The sequence below is a fragment of the Coniosporium apollinis genome (assembly GCF_000281105.1).
Source record: "Coniosporium apollinis CBS 100218 chromosome Unknown supercont1.22, whole genome shotgun sequence".
NCBI lineage: Eukaryota > Fungi > Ascomycota > Dothideomycetes > Coniosporium > Coniosporium apollinis.
The window spans coordinates 71,213-90,041 of record NW_006913284.1 but is presented as its reverse complement, the minus strand read 5'-3'; the positions used below and the strand labels follow the sequence as shown (position 1 = coordinate 90,041).

At 54.0% G+C, this 18,829-nt stretch overlaps 3 protein-coding genes across 3 annotated transcripts; 2 read left to right on the top strand and 1 right to left on the bottom strand.

Annotated features, from left to right (window-relative positions):
- Positions 1-395: 395 nt before the first annotated feature.
- W97_04850 (uncharacterized protein) lies at positions 396-2,212 on the top strand (the record flags this gene model as incomplete). Its single annotated transcript, XM_007782739.1, has 4 exons — positions 396-611; positions 661-1,493; positions 1,544-1,942; positions 2,002-2,212. 4 exons carry the CDS (start codon positions 396-398, stop codon positions 2,210-2,212), a joined length of 1,659 nt encoding a protein of 552 aa, XP_007780929.1.
- A 441-nt stretch (positions 2,213-2,653) lies between these two features.
- Positions 2,654-10,038, bottom strand: W97_04849 (myosin heavy chain; the record flags this gene model as incomplete). Its single annotated transcript, XM_007782738.1, has 3 exons — positions 2,654-3,139; positions 3,208-9,196; positions 9,254-10,038. 3 exons carry the CDS (start codon positions 10,036-10,038, stop codon positions 2,654-2,656), a joined length of 7,260 nt encoding a protein of 2,419 aa, XP_007780928.1.
- Positions 10,039-10,699: 661 nt separating this feature from the next.
- On the top strand, positions 10,700-15,614 carry W97_04848 (uncharacterized protein; the record flags this gene model as incomplete). The annotated part of the gene is made up of 7 exons (XM_007782737.1): positions 10,700-11,203; positions 11,268-11,369; positions 11,426-11,591; positions 11,714-14,035; positions 14,129-14,931; positions 15,030-15,246; positions 15,415-15,614. The coding sequence occupies 7 exons, from the start codon at positions 10,700-10,702 to the stop codon at positions 15,612-15,614; spliced, it is 4,314 nt and encodes a 1,437-aa protein (XP_007780927.1).
- Positions 15,615-18,829: the final 3,215 nt, after the last annotated feature.

The following is an 18,829-nucleotide window of genomic DNA, read 5'->3' as shown; positions in this document are numbered from 1 at the left end:
CTGCTGGGGAAAGTCGCGATGGATGATGTCACACATCTAGTAATAATTGCGATATCACGTGCTTATTTAGAGTTGACTCGAGCATTCTTCGCATCTCCTGCCTCCGCAATTTCGCCTACCAGCCACCGCTCTTGATGCCGTATGCCTGTAGCTTCGCTACCTCCCAATATTTTGGCCCCGGCATGGGCGCTTGAAGGATCAGGTTTGCTGACCGCATATCCTTGTGCACAGCCTCGCAAGTAAGACCTAAACGGGCCTATCCGAGGTATGTAAATACGACCGCCTCGAGCTTGTGAGGTAAACTTTTTGAACTGGAGCGGAATACTTATACGTCTGCGTTCTCCTTCTGCTCTGGCTGGTGGTTTACTTTTCTAGCTTCTCTCTATCATCTCGGCATGGCTCCTAGTGTCCCTGCTCCTCTACTTGTGGTGCTCCTCGCGGCGGCACAAACTGTCCTCGTACTTGTAGTCTTTCCGCAATTTCTACCTGAGAATCCATTCGCGTGGACCTTTATCCGCTTTATCAGTTTGAACTTCGGTCTCTGGACTATATGGCGGGTCTTCATTTATCCATTCTATCTCAGCCCCCTCCGACATCTCCCAATGCCAAAGGTAAGCTGAGTCTTTTGACCGTTCATTTCTACAGATCTAAGGGACCTAGGGCGGCTATCCCATCATCGCCCACGGACTCGAAATTTTCGATCAGCCACCCGGCCGCAGTATTCAAGAAGCCGTAGCTGAGGTTCCAAACGACGGCTTGGTCAACTGCCGTGGGTATCTCTACAAAGACCAACTCCTCGTCACGGACCCAAAGACCATCGCCGAGGTCCTGGTTCACAAATGCTATGACTTTGAGAAGCCGGTCAGGGCACGAAACTTCCTGGCCAGTGTCCTCGGCGATGGGCTCGTCCTTGTAGAAGGCGACGAGCATAAGTTCCAGCGGAAACACATCATGCCCGCGTTCAGCTTCCGCCATATCAAAGACCTGTATCCGTTGTTCTGGTCGAAAGCCATCGAGTTCAATGAAGTCGTCGCTGCGGCAGTACGCGAGTGTACTGAAGAAGCCGGTGGCGAAAAGCCCCCCAGAAACTCAGGCGTTATAGAGATGAAACATTACGCCAATAAGGTCACGATGGACATCATCGGCGTCGCAGGTCTGGGCCGCAACATCAACTCGCTGCACAACCCCGATGATGAGCTTATGAGAAACTTCGAGGAAATTACTGCGCCGACGTTCGAGCAGGTAATTTACTTCGCGGCATACATCTCACTTCCAACATGGCTGGCAGAGAACCTGCCACTGAGGATCGCAAGACGGCGGAAAATTACAGCTGCCAATGTACGGAACATCGGTCGGGATTTCGTCAAAGAGAAGAAGGAGCTCATAAGACTCCAAAGCGATGACCACAAGGACATCCTGTCTGTACTGATCAAGTCAAACGATTTCTCAGACGACATGCTCGTAGATCAAGCTCTCACGTTTCTAGCAGCTGGGTGCGTTGCTTTTTCATCCCCCACCAAGCCCCTATACTCACATCCCCCAGCCACGAAACCACCTCCTCAGCCTTCACCTGGACATCCTACCTGCTCGCCACGCACGCCTCAATCCAAAACCGCCTCCGCGACGAAATCGGCGCCGCGATCCCCTCAACCACATCCCCGCCCCCGGACCTCGCCGCAACCCTCGAATCCCTTCCCCTCCTCAACGCCGTCTGCAACGAGGTTCTCCGCCTCTACCCAACTGTGCCAGTGACGCTACGCAACACAGTTCGCACGACCTCGCTGTGCGGCGTTACTGTGCCAGCTGGGACCCGTGTGGCGATCGCACCGTGGGCGATTAACCGGTCGCCACACCTGTGGGGCCCGGATTCGTGCACTTTTGTGCCAGACCGATGGATCGATAAGGCCACGGGGCAGGCCAATAATCATGGCGGGGCGACCAGGTGACTCTAACTCTCCTGCAATTCTTTGAAGTATCAGTTGTGCTGACGTAGCGCCGCAGCAACTATAGCAACATGACTTTCCTGCACGGGCCGCGAAGTTGCATTGGGCAGAGCTTTGCGAAGGCAGAGCTGAGGGCGCTAGTTGCGGCGTTTGTGAGCGCGTTTGAGATTGAGTTGGAGGACCCGAGTTATGTCCCCATGCCTGCGGGTGTTGTAACGATCAAGCCGAGAGACGGGCTGAGGTTAAGGCTGACGGCGCTTGAGGGGTAGTGTGGGATGGTCTGGTGCGCGTTTTTGCGGAAAGCGAAGCGTAAACCACTATTTTCGAGATTTTAGCGGTACGTACTGATATAGGAGTAGGTTCAAGCGTCGGGCTGTAGGCCCAAGGATACCTAACAGTGCTAGCCAAATGTCAACGCACACAAGAAGAACCGTCTCCATTATTGAGTTACAATTATATGCATTCGCGTTGACATATCTGACTAGAATAGTATGATACAAGCAATGCGTCCCATTCCAAGTCGTCGGCCAAAGCAGCACCCACGCTGCGCCTCACGCCTAACACATGCCACAAAGATGCCCTCTCATAACAGGGTTGCCTCCCCGACCTCCACAACGCTCACAGAAACGCCTGCGACCGGATCAATACACCGACCGCTACCTTCTTCCCGCCCCTGGCCCCCTCCCTCCCCCAGCCAAGAGCGGATCCATCTACAAAAAACCCTTCGTAGCGCTGACCTTCCTCAGCCCCCCTCTCGTGGCGCCCGCAGCAGCCGTCGGCACCTCTCCCCCCTCCCCCGCCAACAGCCCAATTGAACTCGCCCTCCGACTCCCACCCCCGACCTCACTCCCCGGCCCCGGCACCCCTAGCGCGCTTCTCCTCTCCATCCTCAGCCCCTTCCACCCCTCGAGTTCGCGCTCGGTGTTGAGCCGCTTTTCGCGCTCCTGGCGCAGCTCACGCTCTGCCCGCTTGGCGGCGAGCTGGTTCGCGGAGTCGGAGGATTGCAGCTCGTCGATTGTGGCGAGGAGGGTCGAGATCTTGTCGCGTGCTTTGGTTAGGTCTTCCGAGATGGTGGCGTTTTGCTTGTCGCGGCGCTCGATTTGGGATTGGAGGTCTTTGAGCGTGCGGTCGATGTGGCGGGTCGAGCGGGCGGCGGAGGACTTTGTCGATTCAAGGGATTCAAGGGTTTTTTCGAGCTGGGGAGTGTTAGTGTGGGGAGCTAGGGTTGGAAATGTGAGAAAGATCAGGAGATGGGGAAGGTTACCTCTTGTATCCGGCCGTGTAAGAATCGCACGTCTTGACTCCCATTCGAATAACCCTTCGTCTCTAGATCCACGAGCCGGAGTTGCAAGTCCTTAACCTTCTTTTCCAACTCCGCTTTCTCTTTGTGCAGCTGCACGTTCGTCTCGCGCTCGGCAACGATGTCCTTCTGGATCTCCTGGGTCAGCGCCTCAGCTCGGCGCATCTTGCCAACCGCGGCGGCAGCGATGTCCTCCTGCTGCGCTAGACCGGCTTTTAGCTCGAGCATCTCCCGGTCCATAGTCGCAGCATTGCGCATCGCTGGGCTCTCGCCGCGTGCGAGATCTTCGAGACGCTCTGCCGCTTCGACAAGGCGGGCTTCGAGGCCTTTCTTCTCTTTGTGCAGCATGTCTCGCTCGGCCGCAATATCGTCGACTGAGGTGCGCAAGCTGCGTACCTGCGACAGGAGTGAGACGATCTTGCTCTGGGCTTCATTGTGCGCATTTACTGCTTCGTCGCGGGAATTGGACAGGTCCTGGAGTGTCATCTCCAACCTGCCCTTCTCCTTCGACCAGGTCGTGGCATTAAGCACCTCATCGTCCCACTTGGAGCGGAGCTCTTCGATCTCTTCCCTCAGCCGGCCGTTCTCCTCGCGTACATAGATGACATTCTCACGCTCCATATCGAGCTCTTGCGTCAAGCTCGAGAGCTCCGACTGGTACTTCTTCCGCGTCTGCTCCATGCTCGACTCCTTGTCCTCGATGTCGATGGCACGCTGGCTCCGCCAGTCTTCCAACTCGTTCTGGAGGCGCTTCTTCGCCTGCAGGGCGCCGTCCAGGTCAGCGGAGAGGTCCTCGATGCGCTCCTCGTACTGCTGCGTTTGGCGCTGCAGGTCCTCGACCATGCCGTCCATTGTCTTGCGCTCCGCCATGATGGTCGCGCAAGTGTCTTCTGCTTCTCGCGCCTGGGTCTTGGCGAACTGTTCAGCGCGCGAGGCTTTAAGAACTGCGATCTCGGCTTGCTCGAGCTTGCTGAAGTATTCGTCTGCTCGGCTCTTGTAGAGGTTGAGGCTGGAAGTCACATCGAGTAGCTTGGACTGTTCGCTGTCAAGTCGGATCTGCAGATCCGCAAACTCTTGGAGTAGCTGGCTGTGGTTAGCTGTCTCTTGCTCGCGCTCGGAGCTCAGCTCCGCAAGCTCAGATCTGGCATCGCGGACTTCGACTTCGAGCTCAGTTTTGCTCTGCTTGACGTAGTCGAGGGCGGTCTTAGTGTCTGCGAGGTCGCTGATGGCTGTGTTGTAGGAGTTCACCAAAGACTTCCGCGCCTGCTCTTGTGAGTTGAGCAGGTCATAGATCTCTTCGTGTGACTTGGTCATCAACTCCTTCGTCGTTAGCTGTCCACTTCGTAGGCTGCTCTCCAGCGCGGAAACCTTCTTTGCAGAGTCGTCGAGCTTGTCGTGCAAGCGGAAGTTCTCCCGCTCGAGCTTCTGCATCCTTCGCACAGAGGGACTCTCGTCCTGCCAGTCTCGCTTGGTTGGCGAGCGGTCGAGCTGCGTCTGGAGGTGCCGGTTGCGCATCTCGGACATCTGGAGCTGGTTCTGGACAAGCTCAAGCTCAGCCTGGAGATCGAGGTGATTGCTGAAGGCTACCGTGTCAACAGTGCGGTCTGAACGAGCGGAGCCATGCGATACGTCGCTGATGTGGCGCTGATTGATAGGAGTTCCCGCAGGTGAAAAGGGTCTGCGGTTCTCAGAATCCTTGCGGAAATGCATTGGAGACGGCCTGAAGCTGGCTGCATTGATCTGGCTTTGGTTCATTTCTTCGAGAAGAGCGCGCTTGGAGTTCGTGTGGCGAGCGTCGAGCTCTGTTAAGTCGTCTTCGTATCGGTTGCGCAGCTCGTCTACCTGAGCCTCTGCTCTAGTCTGCCGCTCAGTGGCGATGCGGAGAGCCTGATGGGCAGCATCAAGCTTCTGGGCGAGATCAACTGCTTTGAAGATGTCCGGCTTGGCTGCTTCGTAGGTTGCTGCCACGTCTGCGGCCTCTGGATCAAACACTCTTCGCAAGAGCATGAGCTGGTTGCGACACTCGGCGAGTTCACTGTTAGCTGTATCAAGGGTAGTCTGTATAGTACGAGTATTCCCTTGTGCTTGTGTTCGTAGTTGCCGCTCGGTTTCAAGCTTACGGTTCGCCTCGGCGAGCTGAAGGTTAACGTTTGACTGGGCCATTTCTGCGTTGCGAGTGGTCTTGTGCTCCCGAGTAATCTCATGATTTAGGTCTTCCAAGCTCAACGCAAGTTTCTCCTTCTGCTTCTCAAGAGAGCCGATAGTCAATTGTGCATCCTCCAGCTGGCGGAACAGCCTCTTGTTCTCTTCCTCTGCCTTGCTCTTCTCCGTCGTAAGCTGGGCGATGCGTGAGCGCTGAGTGTCTCCAGCTCTCGAGTTTGACCGAGCAATATCGAGGTTCTTCTGTTGAATCTTGTTGAGCAGAGCGCGGTTGTCGTTCTCAGATGCTGTTAGGCGCCCCTTGACAGTAACAAGCTCACGTTCTAGACGCTCTTTGTGCTGATCGTCTCTCAACCTGAAATTGTCGGAGTCCGCAATCATCTGCGTCAGGCCTTGAACTTGATCATCGAGCCTAGCCCGCTCGGCTTCTACCTGCTCGAGCTGCTGGTCTTTAGCGGCGATCTCTTTCCGAAGCACCGCTTGCCGCTCGTTAGCTAACTTTGCAAGATTGCGCTCAGCTGTTGACTCGGCCTCTAGCTTAGCTTCCTGCAACTCAAGGAATTTCTCTCGTAGACTGCGCAGCTCGTTCTGATAATCTTTGCGCTCATTTTCAGCGGTGGCTCGTGCCTCAGTGGCCCGACGCAGAACATCCTCCTGAACGTACATCTCTTTCTCGATCGTGATCTTCGACTCTTTGAGAGACTCAAACTCACGCTTGAGAGTCTCATACTTATGTTCACCGAGCATCTCAACATCGTCTCGCGACTGCCTCTCCCGGCTCAAGTCTGTCTGAACCTCGAACAAGCGAGCCTTGAGGTCAGCAATCTGGCTCTCAAGCATCTTGCGTCCCTGCATCGCTTCCTCAGAGATTCTGGCTTCAAGAAGTCGTTTGGTGTCGGCAGCTTCGCGCTCGAGCTGGATATGTTGGGACTTCATTGCGTCCAGTTCCGCTTTGGCTTCTCGCAGACGAGCTTGAAGGCTATCCTGCTTCGAGGTCAAGGTCCGCTTTTCGCTGTCCAAAGCCTGCCGATCTGTCTCAAGCCGCTTTACGTCCGTCTTGAGGATAGCCAGCTCGCTCTCTTTTCGCCTGATAAGGTCCTCGTAGCTTGTCGAAGTGGAAGAGAGATCGGACATTTGCTGCCGGATCTGACGATTCTCGTCCAGCAGTTCTTTAATCTGCTTCTTGCTGGCATTCAGGTCTTTTGTCGATGCTGCAAGCTTGACATCGATGTCCTGATCAGTCTTGAGAACCCTCTGCTCCAGCTCCTGCAGTTTCCGCTCCTTGAGCCCCATCTGGCTCTTCAGCATCCTGACTTCTTGTTGTAAGCCCTCTTCTGCCTTACTACGCTGTGATTGGGCGTCTTCCAGATCACTAAGTTGAGCATCAAGCTGGTCCATCTTCTCGACGAGGTCCTGCTTCTCAACCCCCAGCTTGTTGACGATCTGACCCGCTTGTTCAAGCTCAACGCGCCATACCTCTGACTGCTCTTCTATCTTCTTCTTTGCGATAATGAGCGTATCGAGTTGGTCCTCGAGTTTTTCTTGGTCTTCGATAGCCTCCTGGAGCTTCTCCGTAAGCTCAGCCTCACGGTCTTGCAGTCGCTTAAAAATTTCCTCCTTATCTAGAGCTAGGGCACGTTCGCTTTCCAGTGTTTGTTGAACGCGCTGGATTTCGAGTTCTGCGCGCCGACGTTCATCATCCAGGTTCTGGCGGTCCTCGGCTTCAAGCTGCATCCTTTCATTCAGTTGCTGGATCATGTCATCCCGCTTCTTCACCTCAGCAGCCTGCCTAGTTGCTCCAAGCAGAGGCTTCATCCGCACAAAAAGCCTCCACCAAGGATTAGCCTGCAGATCAAGATAAACTTGAAAATTGCGCTGGATGATCCTGGTTGCTTCGACGCGGTACAGACGCTTATGAGCGATGCGCCTCTGGATAGCGCCGCGCGCCACGGATTGGAACCGGCACATGATATCTCGAATGAGCTGGTCGCGTTGTTCTTCTAGTTCTGCGAGGACGCCGGCGCGGAAGAAGACTTTGGTGAGGCCGACACGGTAGAAAGCGCGATCCATATTCAGCTTTTCAAGGATGATCTTGGCGGCGACCTGGCCCTCGAGGTAGCCTTTGGGCATGTCATGACATATGACCTCGTAACGCGAGCGGAACTCGGAGAAGGGAAGTCTGTTCGGGAAGCCGGTACGGGCAATGCGGATGCCCTCGAGGACACCATTACATCTGAGCTGGTCAAGGACTAGCGGTGCGCTGAATTGCTTAGGTCGCTTCTTGTGGTTGGGAAGGATGCATCGGACGAAGTGAGGGTGCGTGGAGTGGAGTTGGGCCATGAGTGTCGAGAGCTGTTCCTTGTGTCGCTGAGCAACCGTTCTGAAGAGACCTTTCTTTACGCGGCTCCGGTTCGTAGCAGCTTCGTCTTCTGGGTCTGCGCAATCGGCGAAAAGACTCGCAATGTGCTTGTCTGAGGAGACTGCGAGCAGACGAGTGACGTTGTCGTTCAACGGGTCCTTGTTTTTCTCTAGCCAGCCCTCAGTCGAATACTCAACCTCTGCCGCGTAGTGAGTCAGCATGAAGCCTTGACTGAGCAATGACCGACGGTACTTCGGTGACTTGCGATCCCAGAGCGAGTGAAGCTTTTCTGTGAAGCTCTTGTCGGTTGCCTTGGGCATGACGGAATCTTCGTCTAAGCAAGAGAAGATACCGATAGGATTTGGCAGCTCGATGAGGTCAATGGTTGGCTGAAGGTCTCGTCCGAAGTCGATGAACTTCCATTCGATTTGCTCCCTAGCATACTCCTCTTGCTCGAGAACAAACATATGGTGGTTGAAGAACTGCTGCAGCTTTTCGTTTGTGTAGTTGATGCACAGTTGCTCAAAGCTGTTCTCTTCAAAGATTTCGAAGCCAGCAATATCGAGGACTCCGATAAAGTGAGAGTCATCTGAACCTGTTCCGGATCGGTCGAGTTGACGATTAATACGCGTCACAAGGTCTCCGAAGCCTCTTTCGTAGATACCTTTGGCTAGGGCATCGATTGAGAGACGGACTTGGTCCGGCGTCTGTACTTTCTCCACCCATTCTCTTCCTGCTTTCACGCGCGGATGCAGCAAGGCTTTGATGAAGGGGTCTACGGATATACCCAAAAGGTGACAGACTTTTTCGGCATGTTCCACTGCTTCAGCATCCAGTGCAGCTTGGTCGCCTCGTAAGCTCTCTTTTGACACATTGATGTTTCCAAGGTGGAGCACAGCGGCTATCGTCCGGAAGATTGAGGTTTGTTCCTTCTCGGAGAAATTCATGACATGAAACGCCTCAATCAAGGAGTTCCATTCTTCTCGGTCAGAAATGCCTGCAATAGTGTCGTTGCCGTGTCTAGTGTAATCGAAGTCATCGATGTCGAGACCGGTAAGGAGGAAATCGTGCTTCATTCTCTGGTCGGCTCCGCGCAGCAGCTGATAGAAAACATGGTAGTTCCGTTCACTAGAGTTCAGTCTAACGACCCTCGACTTTTCTAGCAGATACCAGTCGATGTAGGCTCCAGCAATCTGACCTGATCGAGTGAACTCGATGCGGATAAATTTTCCAAATCGGGAAGAGTTGTTGTTACGCACTGTCTGCGCATTTCCAAAGGCTTCGAGAATCGGATTTGCTCGTAGGATTTGCTCCGAAAGGTTGGAAAACTGTCTGCCACCCGATTTCGCTCTTGGTGTGTCAGAGGTCGCAACTGCTGCCAGATACTGGATGACCTTCTTCGTGTTCTCTGTCTTTCCAGCACCGGATTCTCCGCTGTAAGGATTGCATCAGCGAACGAGGTACTTCCTGGAGACAGACTCAGGAACTCACGTGACTAGAATGCTCTGGTTCTGTCCCTCTTCTACGAGATTCCGGAAAGCCTCATCTGCCATTGCGAAAATATGCGGTTTTGTGTCCTCTCGATTTCGGCCCCTGTACATACTGACATAGTCTCGGCTGTAAATCGGTAGAGGGCAATATGGGTTGACCGTCACCAGGAACAATCCCGAGTAGGTGTAGATCAGATCGGCTTGATACCTCATGTGGAGATTGTGCACGACGGACGCTTCGTTGAGGTGCGTCAATTCGGCCATGTCATTCGCCTTATCGAATTTCGCTGGGTTGACCTTGTCCACGCTCTCAGCATCCACTTGGCGTTGACTGCCGTCGTCGCATTGCACAAGTAGCTTCTCGTCCTCCAACTCTTCAACCACCCAACCACGAACGAAGGCTAAATTCGCGTCTTTCAGCCATACATATCTCTTGCCTGAGAAGTCATTCTCCCCTTCTATCCCTCTCACGCGCTCCGGTCCATTCTCCATCTCTTCCGACTTGATAAATTTTGGCTCGAAAGTGCCGGTTGCGGGTGTGCTGGCCCGCTGAGAATTTGATCGAGTGCGGACCGAGTTGTTTCTTGCGGGTAATCCCACATTGCCCAATGGAGAGAACGACTGGTTGCGAGCATGGCCGATGGTTTGGGAAGGAGACAGCGGGGACGAGAGGACCGTGGACTGCGGTCTGCTTCGGATGGGGAGCGGCCCTGGTGGTGTGGATGCAGAAGTCTTGTGGAAGGGATTATTGCGCCATTTGGGGCCGCTTTGCGCTGGAGCGCTCATCTTGAAGAAGTCGAGGGGTTGTCGCTGCTATGTTGTTTACGGCCGGCGAGGTGAGGTGGTGGATGAGCAGCGCATTACTGGTGAAACAGAAAGGTAGACCAGAAGAACAGAATGCGAGAGTCGCAAGACGATACCTACAATCGCCGCAATAGGCTTCCGCAACCGGCGGATGGTGATTTGGACGGTGATAGAGAAATCGCTGGTGTTGGGTTATTTACTACAACTCTTGGCAGCAACGACACGGCGCGCGTGAAGTAAAGCGCGCTAACCACCTACGGCTTAGCACATGTCATGGAAGCGCCATCATCTCAATCACATTTCCGACTCTCCCAAGTGTTTTCATATCTTCGACGCCCTCGCTCGTGACGGCCTTTAGTATTTCATCCTCTTTCACCGTGCGGACCGCTTTCACTGCTCTCTTGATAGAGTCCAGTCTCGCCATCACCCCGACGGGTCCCCCTATCGTTCCTTCTGCAAATTTGAAGCGTCCGAGACAGCGGCTATCCGTCGCGCGCGGCATACATAAACGTCGACGTGCTCCTGGATGCATCGCTCTCGTTGACAATCGCTTTCCTTTCTAAACTGACCGTCAATGTGAAGAAACTTCCTGTTTTTAGGGCCGTTTCCCATCACTTCACTTCACCGAAAGAGCTGTGTCAAAATGGATTATTCTTCAGCTCCAGCGCACAATGGTCAGAGACCTACCATACCGTCGCAAAGCAGCAACGGTCGGAGTTATCAGACGGCTCAGACGGGTCCACGGCATGATGCTGGACCGGCGCAGCAACAGCCCGCGACTGCGGTCCAGCAAAACGCTATCCTCCCGCCCATAGATCCACGAGCGTTCGGCTTCAGCGAAGCGCAACTGTTGGCTATGCTGAGCCACATCCAAGCCCAGGCGCAGAGTGGCATCGTGCCTCCTCCGCCGTTTGCGCCATCCTTCCTCGGTACGAATACATTACCCATCCTTCCGCCGCCGCCGCCTCCTCCGATCCTGCCATCCGTCGCGCCACCCCGCAACGTGCAGGCAATCTCGTCCTCGTCGCCCCGTCATGCTCAAACACAACCGCAGCCTCAGAGCTCGCAGGTTCTTGCACCCCGAGCTGCCCTGCCTGCGAACAACAGGGTTGCGGAGATTATGGAAGCAGATAGGGAAGAAGGCGAAGTGAGCGACGGCGAACTCTCTCGGTTGCCAGCGTCGCAGCAAGGTAGGACGTCTAACGTGGCAGGCTCCAGGCTCCCAGATCATCCAGGCCACCAACGTATGGCCAGTCAAGGGAGGTTTCACCGACGTAATTCTGACAAACTGGAGTTCTCTTCGACCGGCCGAGGTTCGATTTATCAGACTCTACAGTCGCTAGGCTGCACCCGACTGACGTTTTGTTAGGCCACGACCAGTATGTACCCGATCAGCGTCATGAACAAACGCGACCAGATCGAGGGGCGAGGCCTCTGCCCCGGCGAAACAGCTCTCTTCGCGATAATCCCAGTATTCCTCCGGCCAGCCGATCAGACAATTCCGGTCCTCGTCACACAAACGGGAGTGCGGACACGTACGAGCCCGTTCGAGTGATCGCACCTCAGAGCAAGCGCAGACGAGGCAGTGGAGACGGGTTCGGCAACAATTCGCACCCCACTCCGAGATCATCATCAGGCTTGCGAGCTGATGTTTCAGCATCAAGCAATGCGAACAAAGTTCGATCAACAGATGAGTCCGCTATCTCAAAAACCCTTGCCAACCTTCAGCTTCTACTCTCGAACCCAGGAACTCCTGCACTCGACAAAAATCAAGTGTGCCAATCAGAGGAAGAGGTTCGCAAACAGGTCAAGAGCTTCATTACGGCGTTGCATCAGAGCAACATCGGATATCCGAATCTAGTCCAAGAGACTGATCTCAGCCTCTCCGACGCGCAGCTACAACTGCTGCGCCAGCTATATGACGAGGCAAAACTCCCCTCACTAGCTCAAATCCCCGAGGCCGCAACAATATCTGATGAGAAGGTTCCATCCCAGCCGACGGATGCGCAACCGAATCAAACTGTTCGTGGTCCGACAGAGGCCGCTCTTAGAAAGACTCCGACCGTGCCGCCTTCTCTCGACGCTTCAGCAAAGGTACCGCAGGTTACTGCACCGCCTCCTGCGTCGACCACTGTCACAGCATTAGTGGGTACAGCCGCCTCCAAGCCTACCGTCTCTGCACAGTCGGGTGCAAGGGCTCCAGTTGGTCCTATGAAACCTGCAACTGCAGGAACGAAACCGGCCATGGACCGCCAAGAATATCTTGCGCGCCTCTTGGCGGCGAGAAGCGGTAAGTCTGCATCAGGGACGAAAGCCGTAGCTCAGCCGGATGCTCCAACCCTGCCGAGACAGGAGCTCAGTCCCCAGGCCGTACCTCCAGCCCAGCAAGCTTCTGCTTTGCCGGAGCATGAAAACAGAGTGTCCTCTAATGGCCCTATTGCACCGCAAAGCAATCTCGCTGGGCCATTACCATCGACGGCACTAGCATCACCCCACGTGGATGCGTTAGCCATACAGAAGAAGAAAGCTCAGACGGAACTGGCTCGTCGAAGGATGGAGGAATTGGCTGCAAAGAAGAAGTTAGCTGCAAATTTGGCTGCAACGGCTAATCCCCTACCGCCGGCAAGCACGAGTATTCCTGCAGATACCGCTACCTCGCTGTGGACCTCTTCCGCGGCTGGTGCAACAGACTCGGTGTCGGCGACTGAAGAACCATGTAGCCCCCCCACACCATCTGTTACGGATGCAACGACCGAGCCACCTACTGCAGTACATTCGCCGCCTCGGTCGCCTCAGATCCCAACTCCGGTTACAGTCGAACGCGCTCCGTCACAGTTTGGTAAGCCTTCGTTTCCGGTAATTCCTGGCTTGTTCATAGCCAACAATGCTCCACTGCCCATAATGGCTACTCAACAGACGAGTGGTACCCCTAATGTTTCAGCCACGGGTCTCGCCGTTTCCAACAAAGGCAGGAAGCGACCTGTTGCATCAGACTTCGACGATCTCGGCCCAGCTTCGTTGCTGGCCGCATCTAAACGTCCTTTTGGGCAGGAGCGATTCCACCAGAGCAATGAAGCATTGATCATTGAAGCCAGTGATGACGAGACTGTTGAGAGTGCTATGGACATGGACGAAGAGGAAGAAAAGTCCGGTGCTGCGGCGACCACCAATTCTATGCTCACCACCATTTCGGTTGTCAAGGCCACAATGAAAGAAAGCACCCTTCGGAGCTCAGGACAGTTGACTAATCTCTCTCTACCTCAAACGCCAATTGTCCGGCCGGGCTCCGCCGTATCCAACTCGGCTGTCAACACGCCTTCTGCGGATCCTGAGCATGTTAGGCGGAAAGAAGAAGAAATAGCTGCTATGAAGAAGAAAATCGCGGAGCTTGAACAACGTCGGAAAGCCAAGGCACTTAGTGCTAGCCGAGGTCAGACACCTGGGACGCCAGCACCGGCAGCGGTTATACCCTTAATGTCGCACAAGCCACCTGCACGGCTTGAAGGCCAGGCAGGCAGCGCCTCAGCCTTAGTCGTCGAATCTACTACCGCAACCGTTGCCAATGACCCCCCAGAGCCGGTACCTGCTCGCCAGGATCGTCAGATCACTCCTACAGCGACTGCAATACAGGAAAGGGCCGCCTCTATCGATCTGAACTCTCCATCGATGAGAACGCCCGACTGGCGGACCCGGCGGCGAGCTGAGATAGAGTCGGGACAAGCCGCCTTGAATGCTGATATTGCTAGCAAAAAAGCCAGGTTTGAGCAGCTGAAGCTCGAAATGGAGCGCTACGAGCAAATGAAACGTGAAATGGAGCAGCTGGAAGCCGACACGCAGCGAGAGGAGCAGGACAAAGCCAAGTTGTTGGAGGAGCTCCAAGCACTTGATGTCGATACGGCTGGCCTATCGCACCAGGAACTTCAGGCTAAGAAGGACGAAATAGTTCAGCAGCGGAGTGAGGACGCTGCCACTGCTAGTCGTAAGTTATCATCATCCCTAGTCTATAGCCGTCAGCATTTGCTAGAATATTGGGTGACATGATCCCGCAAGAACCAAGCTGACCCATCTCAAGTGATTGATTCTCAAGAGACTCGGCAGTCCACTTCCGGAGTTCCGTCAGTTGCTGCGGATGACTCGGCAGAGGAAGCCGCTGTTACCAGTGGTGCGCATTCTGATCGATTCCCTGAGGAGACTAAGACCCACGCTATCGAAGCTTCAGCAATAGCACAGAACACTGAGGACGAATCAATTAGCGAAGGTCAAATCGCCAATTCGGACACTTTCGACGATGTTATGGACTTGTCGAGTGAAGCTGATGGCGGCGAAGGTAACATCAGTACGAATTCGCCGCCGCGGGTCACTCAACCTGTGTCCAAATTCTCATCTGCAGAAGGAAGCTACAGTCCGGACGACCGAGCCATCTCCGTTGCCCAGTTCGAGTCTGTAGATGAGGAAATGGCGGATGAAGGTGATCCTGTTCCGCTCACTTCAGAGCCAGAGGAAGGCATGGCGGCGCAGCAGCCAACGACTGGCGAGTCTTCCATCGCTGTTCCAACAAGCCTGGAGCGATCAGGCTCTGTCTCGCAAGAGGAGGGCGAGATGGACACAGAGAGCGATACCTCAGACGAGCCCGAGGAGTACGAACCTCCAGACGCCGTTATCGCGGAGCCGAATGACGACTCGTCACTCATCAGTTCTGACGACGACTTCTACGAACCCGCGGACGCCCCTCCAACAATGCCCCCTGCCACCAATTCCACTTTAGTGCACACTGTGGTTTCTACCATTTCGGCTCATCCGCCTGTCTCAGATTCAGACACTCCGAGTATCGCACTTGCTGACGATCTAGCTTCTGAACTACAACCTGAACTGGAAGTTCAAAAGCCTGTGGCTGAATCTGTACGTCCTCCGCTAGTTCCAGCAAGGACCTACGCTAAACCCTACAGGACCCTCCCAAGCCCCATCTGACCAAGCAGGCCTATTTTGCACCATATGAAAGCGCACTGAAGTCCTTCAAAGCCTACCGCTACCATCCGCACTACTCCCAAGATGTGTCCGGCGGCTTCCGCTCCTTGACTTACAGCCATCAGATTAATGCTGAGAAGCCGCTATGCAAGTACGAAGCAGCTGGAGGCGTCTGCAACGACCAACAGTGCCAAGACCAGCACTTCCGAAGCATGCAGCTTAGTGGTGCGTTCAAAGCAATAGCCTGGCTGATCAGAGCTTCTTTTCTTTTTCTCTATTATACGTGTTCTATCTTTCTTGTCTGTCTTCTCTTGTCTTATCTTCTTTCGCTTATCCTTTTGACTCTCTTTACCCTTCTGTCCGCAGGCTGACTAGGCACTTTCTAACCCACAGATGACAAAATCCTCGTACAGCTCGGTACCACGAATCCGGGCCGTACTCCCGAAGAAAAGCACCAGTGGACCGAGGGCTTGAAGCTTGTGCTCAAAGACCTGAGGCAGTTGAATACGCGTGACCCGGACGTCGTCGCTACTGCTATTGCCAATTACCGCCGTCAGTTTCTGAAGGACCCCTCGAGGGTGCTCGTTTTGTGAGCCACGCCAATCCGGAGAAAAGTCCCAAGAGACTATACTACGGCCACTGTTCGCTTTGCGAACACGTATCTTCTTTATGATCTGATCGAGATCCGAGAAGTGGAATCGATTGCTGCTGAATGTAAACCACACTCGCCGAGGACATGCATGTTCCTCCGCGTTCTTGTCTTTCTCCCTTCTCTCTAATTATGCCAAGCGCATTCCGAATCACCAGACCGAGGGCGTGCGCGTCTCTCCGCGCTTCTTCTTTTCTCTTTATCTTCTTTGGAGTAGGCCAAGCGTCTGGTGCCATGCGCAGGCAACCTTGAGCTAGACACGGATCGAACGGATGCTGCCGAGCAGGAGTAGGAGTTAGGGCTGGAGTTGGAGTTGACGTTGGATTTGCTCATGGCGGTTGCAAGCAAGATACCCTCAGCATGGGTCACGGCGTTTAGCCGCAAGCAGAAGTGGCAGTAAGATTCTTCGGAACATATGAGGATTGGCAAAAGGGCTTAGTATGAGCACATCTGCTTCAAGTGGAGGGGAGCTGGTCCTCAACATTTGCTGTGCCTCATGGCTTAGATAGTATTACATACTCTACTTTCGGCGTAGTGAGAATCAATTTCAGTCATCCGATACCCTGTTCGCCCGCTGTCTATAACGTGACCTTGTACGTCGGCGACCTCTTGAGTCCATGATGAAACTGGGCCGGAACTGATCAGAGTTGTAGTCACATGCTGGCAGGAAAAAAATAACTAGAAGCTGACTGCTATTTGCAGGCCAGCTCTGTAATTCGACTCTACCTGCTTTCACGGTAACACCCCTCAAAAAGAGCGAAGTCAGTCCGGCGCACTCGCCACCACGTTGCTCGATCGGTCCGTATATGATATCGTTTATACTTATATGGAGAACGGTCCAACACGATGTGGGTATACGCAGGGCTTCACAATAGGCATTGTTAATTTCTCCCCTCCACTAATGCTCTGGGCAGTCAGTGTCACTCTAAGCTCCAAACGTAGACACTTAAATCCTTGGGTATATTTTCTCGAACTCCCCAACGCAGATACCCTGATGGACCTATTATAAAGACATGTCGACCTGCTTGCATTTCTGAGTCGCAGCAATCCTTATTCTCCTCGACGTCTACAGCAATTTTGCCGGATGATACATAGGACAGTCGGTTCGAAGAGAGTTGTTTCTTCTGTATTGCTTAGCTGCTCTTGCCTCAGGCAGTGTATGTGCTTATACACGCTGATACGGCTAGTCCCTTGCCCACAGATTAGGGATGCTCCCTCCTGTGTGTTATATGTTTCACAAGCGTACGCGAGGAGAGGCGCCAGCAACTCCATCCGGACGGAAAACGTAACTTTGCAGTATACAGCACCCTGACAGTGCCGGTGACTACCCCTGCAACCTCATTCTTGTGGGAACGGAAGCTAATTGACGGAAGTCAGTTTTTCGGCGAATGAGAGAATCAGAATGCTGCCCGGAAACCAATTCAGACTAGTCATTGGAGGTGTCATGATGCTATGACTCAGTATACAAATCCAGAACTTCCCAAATCCAACATATCAGTTCGAATAGTAACGTGACCCTACAGTAAATTTAAGAATGGTCCAGTCCGCTCCGCCAAGCTTGGCCGAAGCTTGCCTACCTAAGCTTGCATTCGCCTTCCCTTTCGAACGACGGGGGCATCCCTGACATACGCAAGATTGCGGGGGTTGCGTGCAGCGGCTTTCCCGGCACTAGGCGTCGATGCGGGCCTCGCGAACCGATACATTCCAAGGTTCTCCTCAACCGGCCGAGCCCTGTGACAGGGCATCAGCCTTGTGGTAGCATCCTTTCATGTTAACGCTTGGTTTCTTATCGCAGTGCTCACACTCTCACGGGCGGGTTAATGCAGCCACCAAGACGGATATTGGATACCACTTCGGGCAGGGGCGTCTCATGAACCGCGAGGGAGATTAAGGCAAATGTTGGCGTTACCTTGATCTGGTGCTCTTGGACTTTGCCTGACGCCGATAGTCTGAGATAAAGGAGGCACTGCTTGAGGGCCTGCCAATGCCCTGAATGGCGGGATTGTGAGTGCTTCGTGGGCGAACCAGTGCATTGAAGAATGTCACTACAGCTCTGGTGTGGCTTGTTATCCCCGCTATGTCGATATCAGATGATATTTAGAGATGCTCTGGTTTACGCGCAAGCATGGCTGCCTCGTGGTTTGAGATGCCGTTGAATAAGCGCATAACGCGCGTGTGGGTGTTAACGCTGATTGTGATCAACATGAAGTTGGATAGGTGCGGGTAACTTCATGCACAAGCTAGTGTTTGATCTCAGTTCGGATAGGACAACTAATGTTAGGCCGTGCGGGAGACAAGGCAGGTCCATCTCCTCGGGTTTCAGCTCAATTTAAATCCCAATCAAATACGCCAGTTTGAGCGCCTTCCTACGCAAGGGTAGCTGCATTCATTCCGCAGCTGAATTTACTTTCGGGACGGGGCCGCTATCACGGCTGTGTAGGCTGGAGTACTGGAGCGTGGGTCTGGCAACTGTTCTGCTACTGAGCGCAGTTTCACGCGAAGGCAACAAGGCCTTACAGATTCAAGATCGTGCACACAGCAAGTAACATTAGACGCCTTCCTCCCCCGAGTCTCCAAAGCAATCGACTTGTGCTAGGAGGGTTCTCCTGTTCCACACTGCGGCCTGTCACAATGTGCGTTATCATGACATCCGCCGACGGCTTGTAAGCCACATGCCTTCCTTCAGTTGAAAACGTACTTGATTGGCCAAGGCAGAGCCTGCAGAGCCGCATCATGGCAGCTGAGGGGTCACAGGACCGTCATCGCTGGGAGCTAGCTTTTCTCAGACCGAAACTGACAGGCTAAAGGAACACTGCAGACGTTTCGCCTAATGCAAGATGTTGCTGTCATCGAGTTATGTCTACCACTGAGCTTGTTGCGATGTAAGGCTCCGGAAGTGGTCGGCTAGTTGGCATGGAATGATGGAACTGCGCCGCCGCTGGTCTGCTAATAGCAAGCAACATGGGAAGACTTCCCCTATCCACAATGTTCGTATGGGGGCATGAGATCGGAGTGTCTGATGAATGAATGTATCCAGTATCAAGCCTACCAACGCCTGCTTCCTCGCTTCTGTCTGCAGTCTCCACGGCCTCGGCGCCTCGGGCGCTTCGTTGCCAAACAACGAAGCCCTGATCAGGGTTACGCGCACAAACAGCAGGC